General features: G+C 30.5%; 1 protein-coding gene across 5 annotated transcripts in view; it reads left to right on the top strand.

Moving 5' to 3' along the window:
• CNTN5 (contactin 5) overlaps window positions 1-12618 on the top strand; it is a 1627773-nt gene that overhangs the window by 1242833 nt on the left and 372322 nt on the right. For all 5 annotated transcript variants that reach the window (XM_074304449.1, XM_074304446.1, XM_074304445.1 and 2 more), the window contains one exon: window positions 10348-10551. In XM_074304449.1, the coding sequence (XP_074160550.1) occupies window positions 10348-10551 (204 nt within the window). The remainder of the gene's footprint in view (window positions 1-10347; window positions 10552-12618) is intronic.

Raw genomic sequence — 12618 nt, 5'->3', positions numbered from 1 at the left:
TGAAGAGATTCATTTATTCAGTTTTTTATTCCAAAAGTAGGGTTCATTTCATTATTCCCTTTGTCCTTATTACTTTTAATAATTAAAACTACTGTATTTTCTTTATCATAGATCTTTTGTGCCCAGCTATGAAAATAAACTTTAGCTTATGTTTCCAAAAACAACTACGCTGGATAAATAAGCATCATTTATAATAGGGGTTTAAAAAATTTCTTTTGTATACTGTGGTAATTAAAAAAACATATTCTTTATTAAAAAGAAAAATCTAGCATCACCAGATAATTTTTAAAATATATTTTTATTTATTTCATAACATTTTTCCAATTACACATAAAAATTTTAACAACCATTTTTAGATGTTGAGTTTTAAAATCTCTCTTCCTCTTGCCCCTTTTTCTTCCTTGAGAAGGCAAGCAATTTGATATTGATTATATAAATGAAATAATGTAAAACATTTTAGTGTTAGCAAAAGAAAGAACAGAAAATAAAATAAAATAAAAGTTTACTTCAATCTGCATTCAGAATTCATCATATCACTCAAGAGTTATTATGTTCTTTGAAAATAGGTTCTTAGATCATTGTCTAGATCAGACTAGCTAAGTATTTCACAGGTAGATGATTATCCGTACAATATTGCTGCAATTGTGTAAAATGTTCTCCTGGTTCTGCACACTTCATTTTGCATGAATTCATAGAAGACTTTCCAGGTTTTTTTTTTTTTCTGAAACTACCCTGTTTGTCATTTCTTATAATAGTAATATTCCATTACAATCATATACCACAGCTTCTTCAACCATTCTCCACTTGAGGAAAATTCCTTTATTTTTCAATGTTTTACCACCACTAAAAGAGAATGGTTAGATTAGTTCACAACTCCACCAATTCACACTCCACTCCATTAATGTTCCAGTTTTCCCACATCTCCTCCAACATTTCTCCTTATCTTTTCCTGTTATTTTAGCCAATCTGATAGGTGTGAGGTGATATCTCAGAGTTTGTTTTAATTTGCACTTCTCTAATCAACATTGAATTAGAGCATTTTTTTCATATAACTATAAGTGGCTTTAATTTCGTCATCTAAAATGTGTCTGTTTGTATTCTTTGATTATCTTATCAATTGGGAAATGACTTGTATTCTTATAAATTTGACACCATTCTTTATATATTTTAAAAAAGAAACCTTTATCAGAAATACTGGCTGTAAAAAATTTTCCCCAAATTTGTACTTCTCTTTTAATCTTGTTTCTCTTTTGTTTGTGCAAAAACTTTTAAATTTAATGTATTCCCAGTTGTCTATTTTGCCTAATTTATTTATGGTATGGGATGTGAGATATAAGAATATGCTGATTTTCAGACATTATTTTCCAGTTTTCCCAGCAATTTTTGTTTGATAGTAAATTCTTATTCCATAAGCTGGAGTTGGGAGTTTATCAAATAGTAGATTACTATAGATCTTGATTATTGTGTGATATGTCTATTTCATTCCTTCACCACTCTATTTTTTAGCCAGTACCAGATGGTTTTGATGACTGTTGCTTTTTAATATCGTTTTAGGTTAGATACTGGTAAGCCACCATCCTTTGTATTTTTTATACATTAATTCCTTGATATTTTTGACTTTTTGTTCATCCATATGAATATTGTTATTATTTTTTCTAGTTCTATAAAATAGTGTTTTAGCAGTTTGATTGGCATGGCACTGAATAATAGATCAATTTAGGCAGAATTCTCATTTTTATTATATTACCTCAAGCTACCCAAGAACAATTGATATTTTTCCAGTTATCTAAATTTGACTTTATTTGTGTGAGAAGTATTTTATAATTGTTTTCATATAGTTCTTGGATTTGTCTTGATAGGTAGACCCCCAAGTATTTTATTTTGTCTAGTTTATTTTAAATGGAATTTTTCTTTCTTTCTCTTACTGATGGACTTTGTCAGTAATGTATAGAAATGTTGATGATTTGTGCAGGCTTATTTTATATTCTGCAACTTTGCTAAAACTGTGAATTGTTTCCAATTCTTTTGGATGGTTTTCTAGGACTTTCTAAGTATATCATCATGTCATCTGTAAAGAGTGATAGTTTTATTTCCTCATTGCCTATTGTAATTCCTTTATTTCTTTTTCTTTTCTTATTGCTAAAGTCAACATTTTTAGTACAAGGTAATAATGGACATCTTTGTTTCACCCCTGAACTTATTGGGAATGTGTCCAACTTCTCTTCATTACAAATAATGCTTGCTGATGGTTTTAGATAGATGCTGCCCATTATTTCAAAGGAAGCTCCCTTTAAAGTATCCCTTTATATTCTCTAGTGTTTTTAATAAGAATGGGTGCTATATTTTGTCAAAAGTTTTTTCTGAATCTTATTGAGATTATCATATGATTGCTGTTGGTTTTGTTATTGATATTCCTGATATAAATCTAACTTGGTTATAATCCAGCAGGGGTGTTATCCTGCTGTAATTTCTTTGCTAATATTTATTTTAAAATTTTTGCATCAATATTCATTAGACAGATTGGTCTGTAGTTTTCTTTCTGTTTTGGCCCTTCCTGTGCCAAAAGAGCCATATTTGTGTCACAGAAATAATTTAACAATAGTCATTCTTTACCTATTTTTCCAAATAGATTACATAGTATTGGAATTAATTGTTCTTTAAGTGTTTGGTAGAATTCACTTATGAATCTATCTAGCCCTAGAAATTTTTTTCTTAGGGACCTCATTGATAGTTTGTTCAATTTCTTTTTCTAAAATGAGATGAATTAAGTAATTAATTTCCTCTTCTGTTAATCTTAGCAATTTATATTTTTGTATATATTCATTTATCAAGATTAGATGGTTGAATTTGCTGCCAGATTTTTGGGCAAAATAGGTCCTAATTATTGCTTTAATTTTTTTCATTGGTGGGAAGATCAATCTTTTCATTTTTGATGCTGGTAATTTTTTTCTTTCCTTTATCTAATCAAATTTATTAAATGTTTATCTATTTTGTTAGGTTTTTTCATAAAAGCAACTCTTAGTTTCATCAATTCATTCAATAGTTTTCTTAGTTTCAATTTTATTATTTTCTCTTTTGAGTTTCACATTTTCTAATTTGGCATTTAATTAGGGGTTTTAATTTGTTCTTTTTCTAACTTTTTTAGTTGCATGACCAATTCATTGAGCTTTCCTTTCTTTATTTTACTCCTGTAGCTATTTAGAGATACAAAACTTTCCCTAAGATTTGCTTTTGGTTGCATCTCATAGATTTTGAAACATTGTCTCATTATTGTCATTCTTTTGAATGAAATTATGGATTGTTTTTGTGATTTGTTGTTTGACACACTCATTCTTTAGAATTAGATTATTTAATTTCCAATTGGCTTTTAGTCTCTTTCTTTGGCCCTTTTTTGAATATAATTTTTTATTGCATTACCTTCTGAAAAGCAAGCATTTACTATTTATGCTTTTGATTGAGAGGTTTTTATGCTCTAAAACATGATCAGTTTTTGTGTAGGTATCATGTACTGCCAAGAAATGGTGTATTCCTTTTTGTTTCTATTCGATTTTCTTCAGTCGTCTATCATATATAGGTTTTCTAGGATACTATTAATCTCCCTAGTTTCTTTCTTGTTTATTTATAGGGTTGGATAAATTTATATATCCAATTGAATGATTAAGTTATTCCCTCTTTGAGCCCAAACTGATGAGATCAAGCTTCAGACAATGATCATCCCAAAATCTATTTTACTAAGGTCCCTGATCCTTTTAGACCTAAAGCAATATTGTTCTTTAAGGCTCCTAGTACATGGATGATCATGTGGGGAGAGCTAAAATTAGTTTTTTCTCTACTTTGTTGTCTTGAATCCATCTTAACAAGTTACCAGATATGCTTTTACATGAATTCTCCATGATTACTCCTTTTGCTTAATGGCAGTAGATGATTGGGAGGGGGGGAATCCTAATTTCCCACTTGTGCAACTTTTGTAGAGTAGTAGCTAATGCTGTCAGCTTCCATAACAAGCTTCATTCTGCTCATTCTAAAATGGTAACATATCAGCAAAAAAAATAATAATAATTTAATTTAATTTTAAAAAATAAAATTTAAGGGGCAGCTAGGTGGCACAGTGGATTGAGTACCAGCCCTGAAGTCAGGAGGATCTGAGTTCAAATGTGACCTCAGACACTTAGCACTTCCTAGTTCCTTCCTGAACAAGTCACTTAACCACTTAACCCCAATTGCTTCAGGAAAAAAAAAAAAATATATATATATATATATATACATATATATATATATATATATATATATATATATATATATATATATCTGCTAGTAGGCTTGCCATTTTCTAATACATTCTTTGACCAAGACAACCCAATATAAAAAATTAAATCCATCAAAATAAAGTATGATTATGGATTAAACCTGTTATTTTACTAGTATAGGGAAATCTTGTTATCATTGCAGGTTGTCACCTCCTCTATGACTTATAATTTTAAAGGATGGACTCAATACAACCTAAGAGTGACTTGACCAGCACTTCAACTTGGCAGTGTATATCAGAAGCCAGAGTGAATCCAAGTCTTCTAGATTCCGAATCTGGCTTTCTAGACACTATATTATTTTGCCTCTCAGTAATAGTCTATAAAAAATAGAGCAGATAATCTGTAGTTGTAATGCTTTAGTAGGTACACAAACTTTAATATTTATTTAGCTCTTACATTACAAGGATAGATAAGATAAAGTAGTTCAAAGATTTTGTAATAATACTATTATTGTAATATTTGTAATAATACAAGGCTATATGCCTTGCCCACTTGCAAACAATCTATTCTAAACAATACAATTGGGCAATTCAACTTAAAAATAAATAATAATAAATATTAATTTATAATTAATTAATTAAATATTACATAATGAATGATAAAAGTACAAAATAAATATAAGAGGAGCTTCTACTAAATAGTAAAAGGGCTTCAACATTCTGAATATCCTCTGATGAATTTGTGTACTGCTACCATATTGAGTAAATGTGTTCCATGTGAGGGCTTTATTGTTAATTAAATCATTGAATACATAAAATACTTTACATCCATTTAACCTATGAATCTCATTACAAACAATCCACTTAAGATCCTTTTAACCACATCTGTTCCTCTTCCATATCTTTTTTCAAAATCAGATGAAAAGTACTTGCTCCTTTGCTTCCAGAAGAATAAGAGAATATTGAGGAGATTTTGAAATTATATACCCAATGAAAGCTTTTCTAAGGACTTCACAGATCTTATAAATCTTATGTCACCTCATCATTTGGGTTTTTTGTTGTTCAGTCATGTCAAAACTCATGACCTCTTTTTTAGGGTTCTCTTGCCGTTTCTCCAGAAAATTTTTCAGATGAGGAAACTAAGGCAAATAAAGTAAGGGTTTAATGTGTCCACTGTCACACAGCAAGTAAATGTCTGAAGCTGGATTTGAACTCATGAATCTGAGTCTTCCTAATTGCAAGCCCAGAGCTCTAGCCACTCTTCCACCTAGGTACTCTATTTTGGATTAAGTGACACCATTTGCCATCTGAGAAATGAGTCAAAAAACTTTTTAGAAGTATTTATGATTCACACACCAGAGATGTGGAAATATGTCAATTTAATAATTGTTTCATTTATCAGGGGCTCATAGAGAGTTTTTATTTTGTGATATTGAATTAATTTCAACTGTTTTGAGAAGTCTGTAATACACAAAGCATTAAAACACAATCTTATAAAAAGTGTAATTACTGGGGGAAAATTTAAAAAATCAAAGCATTTAAAAATAATGAAAAAATATGTTCTGTGTAGATATTTTGATGAGAAAGTTTTAGAAAGTTGAGCATTCAGAGATCCTCATATTTCATTGTGATGTATTAACCCTATGCTAAGAATGAGTATAACTCAAACTCCTCCTCTTTTCTGAGATGGAATTGCTTTAGCTGCCAGTGCTGCCTTTATGAAAACACCCTATTTTTGGATTGTATATAATATATATGTACATGTTATATGTGAGAATATGTATATATACTGTCTTTCTAAAAGAATGTGAACTTTTTGTGTAGGTAGCTATTTGTCATCATTCATAGAGTAGTAGAGATGAGTTCAAATCAATTCTGTTTTGGATACTTATTAACTACTTTGTATAATCCCGGGCATCAAATTATTCAATGATTGTGAGCCTCAGTTTGTTCATTTATAAAATAGGAATAATAATAATAATAATAATAATAATAATAATAATAATAATGATAATGATAATACCACCTCCCTTACAAAGTTATTATGAAAATCAAATGTATGAAAAATGGCTGTTGGTTAGAGTAGACAATCAATATAATTATTAATATAATTAAAAAGGGCATTCAATAAATGCTGATTTTCAACAGTAAAAATCATTTTTAAATTTGAAGAAATAAGTATATCCCCAAATATTTTGCTTTCTTTACTGTTTTCATTTTGGCACTTCTGGAAAAACCTTTCCCAAAAAATAAGATGTCAGTTTTTTGTATTGTACGCACTATTTCTAGTTTCTTTCCTTCCTAGAATCCTGAAATGCATGGCTATATGAAAATTTATTTGAAATCTAATAGAACATTTTTGAGGTCCCTCAAAAAGACTCACTCTTTTTCAAAAGTTATGAAGAAGCTTATTGTTTATAAATGCTTATCTTATTATCAAAAACTATTGGTAAATAATGATGCACAAACTGTTGCAGGTGTCTTGGAATTCCTGTTTTAAATAACCCCAAATTAAATGGATCATAATTTACCTCTCTCCCACGCCTTATTCAAAGCCTTAAAAATTAATCTAAAAAAATCCAGAAAACACAGGCAATTTCAATTATGAGCAAACTAGACTGGATAAGAGCTGGGAGGTAATCCAATCTAAGTTATAACAGCATCCTGGAAATCATTATAGGATCCTTGTGAAGGTCAACTTGTGTTCAAATAAGATTTATACAAATGGATCTACTCTCTACTAATTTGCTGCTAATGTATGTCCTTTAATTTGGAGGTCAATAGGAATAATATTGGTGAAATGAGTATTATAACTGTAGTTTATAACCTTCTTTTGAGAAAACTATATGATTATTATGAATTGTTTTAAAAGTAAAGCAGCAAGGGGATGAAAAATGTTTACCATTCATTTAGTCATAACTCTAACACATAGTTTGATAAAAATCTTCCTTGTCTTCTTCATCCACCCATTGCTTTCTTCTTTGCCCATCCCTTTCCCCTTATTTCTTTATAGATTTTAGCAGGTTCTATCCCCTTTATAGTGTGTGTGTGTGTGTGTGTGTGTGTGTGTGTGTGTGTGTATTTTGTTGTTGTTGTTGCCTATTTAACCCATTCCTGAGATGAGTAGGTTTTCAGACCTATGAGCCCTTCTCCTCACTCTAATGCCTCTGTGTGTATTCTTTCTCTGCACCTCATTTCTATAACATTTTAACTTAACTCTCTCCCAGTCTTTCTTTTGAGCTACCCTATTGTTGATGTCAACCTGAAAAATATGATATACATTTCCATGTAAAAAACACAAAAAATTTGTCAGTGTTAAGTTTCTTAAAATTGATTTTTGATATTGGCTCTTACATGTTCAATTTTCTATTGAGCTTGGGTATGATTGATAGAAAGTCCTGAAAGCCTGTAAGTTTGTGGAATGTCCATGTTTTTCCTCACTAAATATTATGGATAATTTTGCTGCATATGATATTTTTGGCTACACATCTAGTTCTCTTAGATTGCCAGTATATATGATTCCAGGACCTGTGATTTTTTATTGTGGTTTCTGATAAGTCTTGTACAGTTCTAATTGTAGCTCCAGCAAATTTGAATTGATTTTTTTCTTGTTTATTGCAAACTTTCTCTTTGATCTGGGAGTTTTAAAATTTGGAAATACTTTTCCTATATATTTTCCACATAGGATCTCTTTGAGGTGGTAATTATTGGATTTTTTTTCTATTTCTATTTTCCCCTCATGTTCTATCAGTCCAGGATTCTTCAATTATTTCTTGCATTATAGTGTCAAGGTTCTTTTTTTTTTTAGTCACAGCTTTCAGGCAGTCCAATTATTATATTTTCTCTTCTTTAGATCTGTTGTTTTTCTTATAAGATTTCACATTCTTTGTATTCTTTGTTATTCTTTGCATTCTATTTGTTATTTCTTAATCTCTTATAGTTTCACTGATTTCTCCTTGCATAATTCTAATTTTCAAAGAATTATTTTAATCTTTAAGGCTCTGTATCTCCTTTTCTAGTTGGTTAACCTTTTTTCCCTATGTTTATTATATTGGATTTTTTTTAGTTTTTTTCTCAAAGTCTTTCATTTGTTTTATTAGTTATTTTTTTGAATTATTCTATAAATTCTGTCTGGATAAGGAGCTATTTGATATCTATGGTAGAAAAAGCTTTTTTTTTTTTTTTTTTGTAATTTAGTGTCCTCCTCTGAAAATATATCTTAATCTTCCCTTTCTCTACAGTAAGCTTTTATGGTTGGGTTCTTTCTTCTTTTTTAATAAGTATTAGAGTAAGCCCCTCTAATTGTGGTTTGGGGGAAATGGTGCCTCTAGCTTTACTTCAGCTATCTTCTCTGATCTGAAACCATAAACCAAGAGTTCTACTGTCCAACAAGTAGCCACAGCCAGCAGTGTCCCCGCCCCACTGTCTCTGCCCTCATCTATGTGTTGGTTCCTTCTCTCCCAGAGCTGCATCTCTGCAGCACAGCTGAGCCTGGAATTCCTAATCAACTGAGGTTCACTCAGTCTTCTTGGACTTAGACCTCCAACTCCTCATACTGAACAGAGGTGAAAGATTTTGTGCTTTCTGCTGAGGCTCCAGCCAAACTCCATTAGACTCAGAGCTCCCTAGTTGGTGTTTATGTGGAGTTACCCCAGAGTGTTTGTGCTTTATATGGGTTAATCTTCTGTATTCTTGGGTTCTGTCCCAAGGTTTCTTGATTTTTCACCAGTCTATGTTTTTCCCTGAAGTACAAATTTCTTCTGTTTGTGAAGGAAATCTGGAGAGCTTGAAATTTATCAATCTACTTAGCCATCTTCCCAGAATCCTCCCTTAAATATGCACACACAAGACAATAGAAGTTAATAGTTTTATATACATTTCTCTTTTTTTTTTCTTTGTAAATTGGGTTGCTTGTATTTGGTGATGATTATTCAGTTTATAACAAAAGAGAAAAAAAATTAAAGAAATTAAAGGGGCTCATTAGTCTCATATAGACGTGAAAAGTTTGGGAATTTTATGCCACGGGAAAGACATTTTGTAGGTAGCAACTAATAAAACAATTTGGCCCAAATTTCTGGGCCTGTCATATTCTGGGTTTAAATCTAATATTTTCATTGATAACAATATAAGTTGTAAAGGAAATAATGTGATCATTAGATAGATTCAAATAAAGGCTATCAAAAATGTGATATGGTAATAATTCTTTTGAGAATATGGTTAGGAGTAGATAAGTATCATATTCTCTAAATATGATATTCTATGATTTTTTTTTCATTTCATGGTATCATAATATCATGGAATCTCAGATTTAGAAGTGGAAATATCAATAGAGGAAATCAAATCTAAAATTCTCATTTTGTAGATAGGAGGGAAGACTAAGAAAAATGAAAGTATCTAAAGTGAGATTTGAATCCAGATCTTCTTTAGTCCAGGTTTAGTGCCTTATCTCATGCAAAATGTTTTCTTCCCAATTTTTAGAATTATTTTTGTTTAAACATGGAGAAAAGTCCCTATATCAGGAGTTCTTAACATCTTTTGTCTCATGGATCCTTGTGGTCATCTAGTCAAGCATATAGACTCCTCATAATAATAACACTTTTAAATCATTTTTCAAATATATAAGATTATAAAGGAAGTCAATTCTTATTAAAATAAAGTTATCAAAATATATTTTTAAAGTGAATATTTTAAGAATTTGTGCTAAGATTTTAAAATAAGGGTTCCAAATGAATAAATGGAAATTACTCAGCATATTTCTTTACCTTTGCTCCTTTCTAGAGAAAAAACAGCAAAGCTGACATCACTGATGCTTCACTTGATCTGTTCAGGAATCTTACACTCAATACTACTAGTCTGATCTTATACTTCTAAACCCAGCACTGTAGATCTTCCACTCTGTCTTTCCCAGTGATGTGACTTGTAATCTTTATTATCTTGAGAATTTGGGAAAATTATAGGTGGTTCTACCTAACAAATATAGAAAACTGGATGAAAATCTATTTAGTACAAGCATATACTATGATTTCTTTGCAGTGCAATGTTTCCTGTATGTTATTTATGTCTCAGTACAATGTTCTCTGTTCTCTTTTGTGTATTTTCAGAGATCATCTATAGTTGGGTGTTTAATGAGTTTCCCTCCTTTGTGGCAGAAGACAGCCGACGCTTCATTTCCCAGGAGACAGGCAATCTCTACATCTCTAAAGTACAAACGTCAGATGTTGGCAGTTACATATGTCTAGTGAAAAATACTGTGACGAATGCTCGAGTTCTTAGCCCTCCAACACCACTCACACTACGCAATGATGGTAAGTGACATGGCATGGACAGAAGGGGTCATCCATTTTAAATGGGAAAGATAAAAATTTATTGAGAGATCATTATACTCAAGGCTTGAACACAGAACCAATAAAATCAGAATAGCATTTACTCTTTCTCTCTCTTTTTTTTAAAGATTGAAATTAGGTGTATTTAGTAAGAACTTTCTGCTTTTAGAAAAGACATGATCCATAGATGAAGAGTTTGCATCATAACACCCTCGTTCCACCATAAAATTACTGACAAAATGACTCCTGAAATAAAAGCCCAGCAGTTATTTTGTCTGCAATTTAGTAGCTTCATATAGCATACTTGTATGAATTGCTTGCATTTTATAGGTTCACTTTCTCATTACATTTTTATTTCAGCAGTCTTAGAATGGAGTTTTCAGCTTTTAATACTTCATGGTAGAGTTATAATTATTATTACTTTTTCAATAATATGAGCAGTTAGAACTTTAACTTTTTAGTGCAATTCAAGCAGAAGTGATGATCCCATAATTATAGGTTTTGCCATCTATCTTGAGTATCTCAGAGTTTAAACATCTCATTTGTACATTCACAATAAAGCTTTTCATTAAAGGAGTCAAGTACCACATTAGATTTTATATATAGTATGTGGCTTGCTTTGTCATGTAACTTAAAAAATCCATATGTGTGAGATTTGAGAATCTTATTTGATTGGAAGGTTAAAGATATTTCAAAATTATTTTTGTTCAATCTGCCTGTTACTGAAACTTTTAGTGCCAGGGTACACGGATGGCATTCATGTCTTAGGATGATTTTCATCTTAGTATTTAGCTTGCCAATTTATTTATTATTGAAGACATGGGAACAACAGAATTTTAAATTCTGTAATTGAACCTTTCTTCATTGAAATAATTTATTCTTTTTTCACCTGAAACTTTTCACTGTCCAATTATTATTCATTTTTTTCTTGTACTACCTATATTTTATAGATTCTGGAAGCACTGTGATTTCTTTAGGAAGGGGAGTTTTTGGTGTTGGAATACCCTATCTGTAGATAGGTAATCTGTCATGACATTGAACTATGGAGTTGTTTAAGGTACTAAGAGATTAAATAAAGGTAATCATAAATGCAATGTTAAAACTTGGAACTCAACTTTAAATCTAGCATCTTTGCTATTATACCACACTTCCTCTATGTGTTTTTACTAATGCTCTACTCCCTTTATTTATGCTTGGTTGCTTAATGTCTTTTCAAAGCTATTATTCTATGAAACATTTCTTAGAAGAATTAATGAAGAACAATTATATATTCTGACACTGGCAAACCCAAATGCATCCACATATTCTCAGAATGCATTGATCTTTAAACTTAACCCAAATATACATAGAATGATTTGATGCTCCTAACATTAAATTTTGAATTTAATATACTATACTGGAACTATGAAAAGTTTATTGAGTTTCTTTAGGAGTTGAATGATCCATATGTGAAAAGGAGATTTAAAAAAATCAGGAGAAAAAGAAATAATCAATAGCAATCAAATAAAAAAAAAGTTGTACTTGACACATAAACACACAGAAACTTTTTAAAAGACAAAAACTATATATAAACTAGTACAGAGTTTCAGTACTTTTTGGTCAATTTAAGATTGCATTTATCTAAAACATCATTATTCAATAAAATATTACTCAGAGAATATTTGCTCCTAAATGAACTTACCATGAAAAGTTAAATGGGAAAGTTTTCAATTGTTAAGTTTCACTGTTTACATCTGCTTCCCAAAAATATGTCTGTGCCTAGACCTATTTATTACCCTATGGTCAGCCAAAATTCCTACTGGTTTTTAAAAATGTCTCAGTGCAGATGCAGACATCATAACAGATGTTTCTGTGCAATTTATAGACCTATCTCCACAGAAACTCAAATTTTTTAAAAAGTCATTAAATCCACTATGACTATGTTTCTAAATTAAACAATCAATTGTGGGATATAACATTATTTTTTTCCCCTCAGGAGCTTTTTTAAAACTAATGACACAAAGTACATATGTAGTAAAGAATTTATAAAGACACAGATAGCTACCAAGA

Source organism: Sminthopsis crassicaudata, chromosome 3 (assembly GCF_048593235.1).
Source record: "Sminthopsis crassicaudata isolate SCR6 chromosome 3, ASM4859323v1, whole genome shotgun sequence".
Classification (NCBI taxonomy): domain Eukaryota; kingdom Metazoa; phylum Chordata; class Mammalia; order Dasyuromorphia; family Dasyuridae; genus Sminthopsis; species Sminthopsis crassicaudata.
Note: the sequence above shows the minus strand (reverse complement) of the source record. Positions and strands in the feature narration are given on the sequence as shown.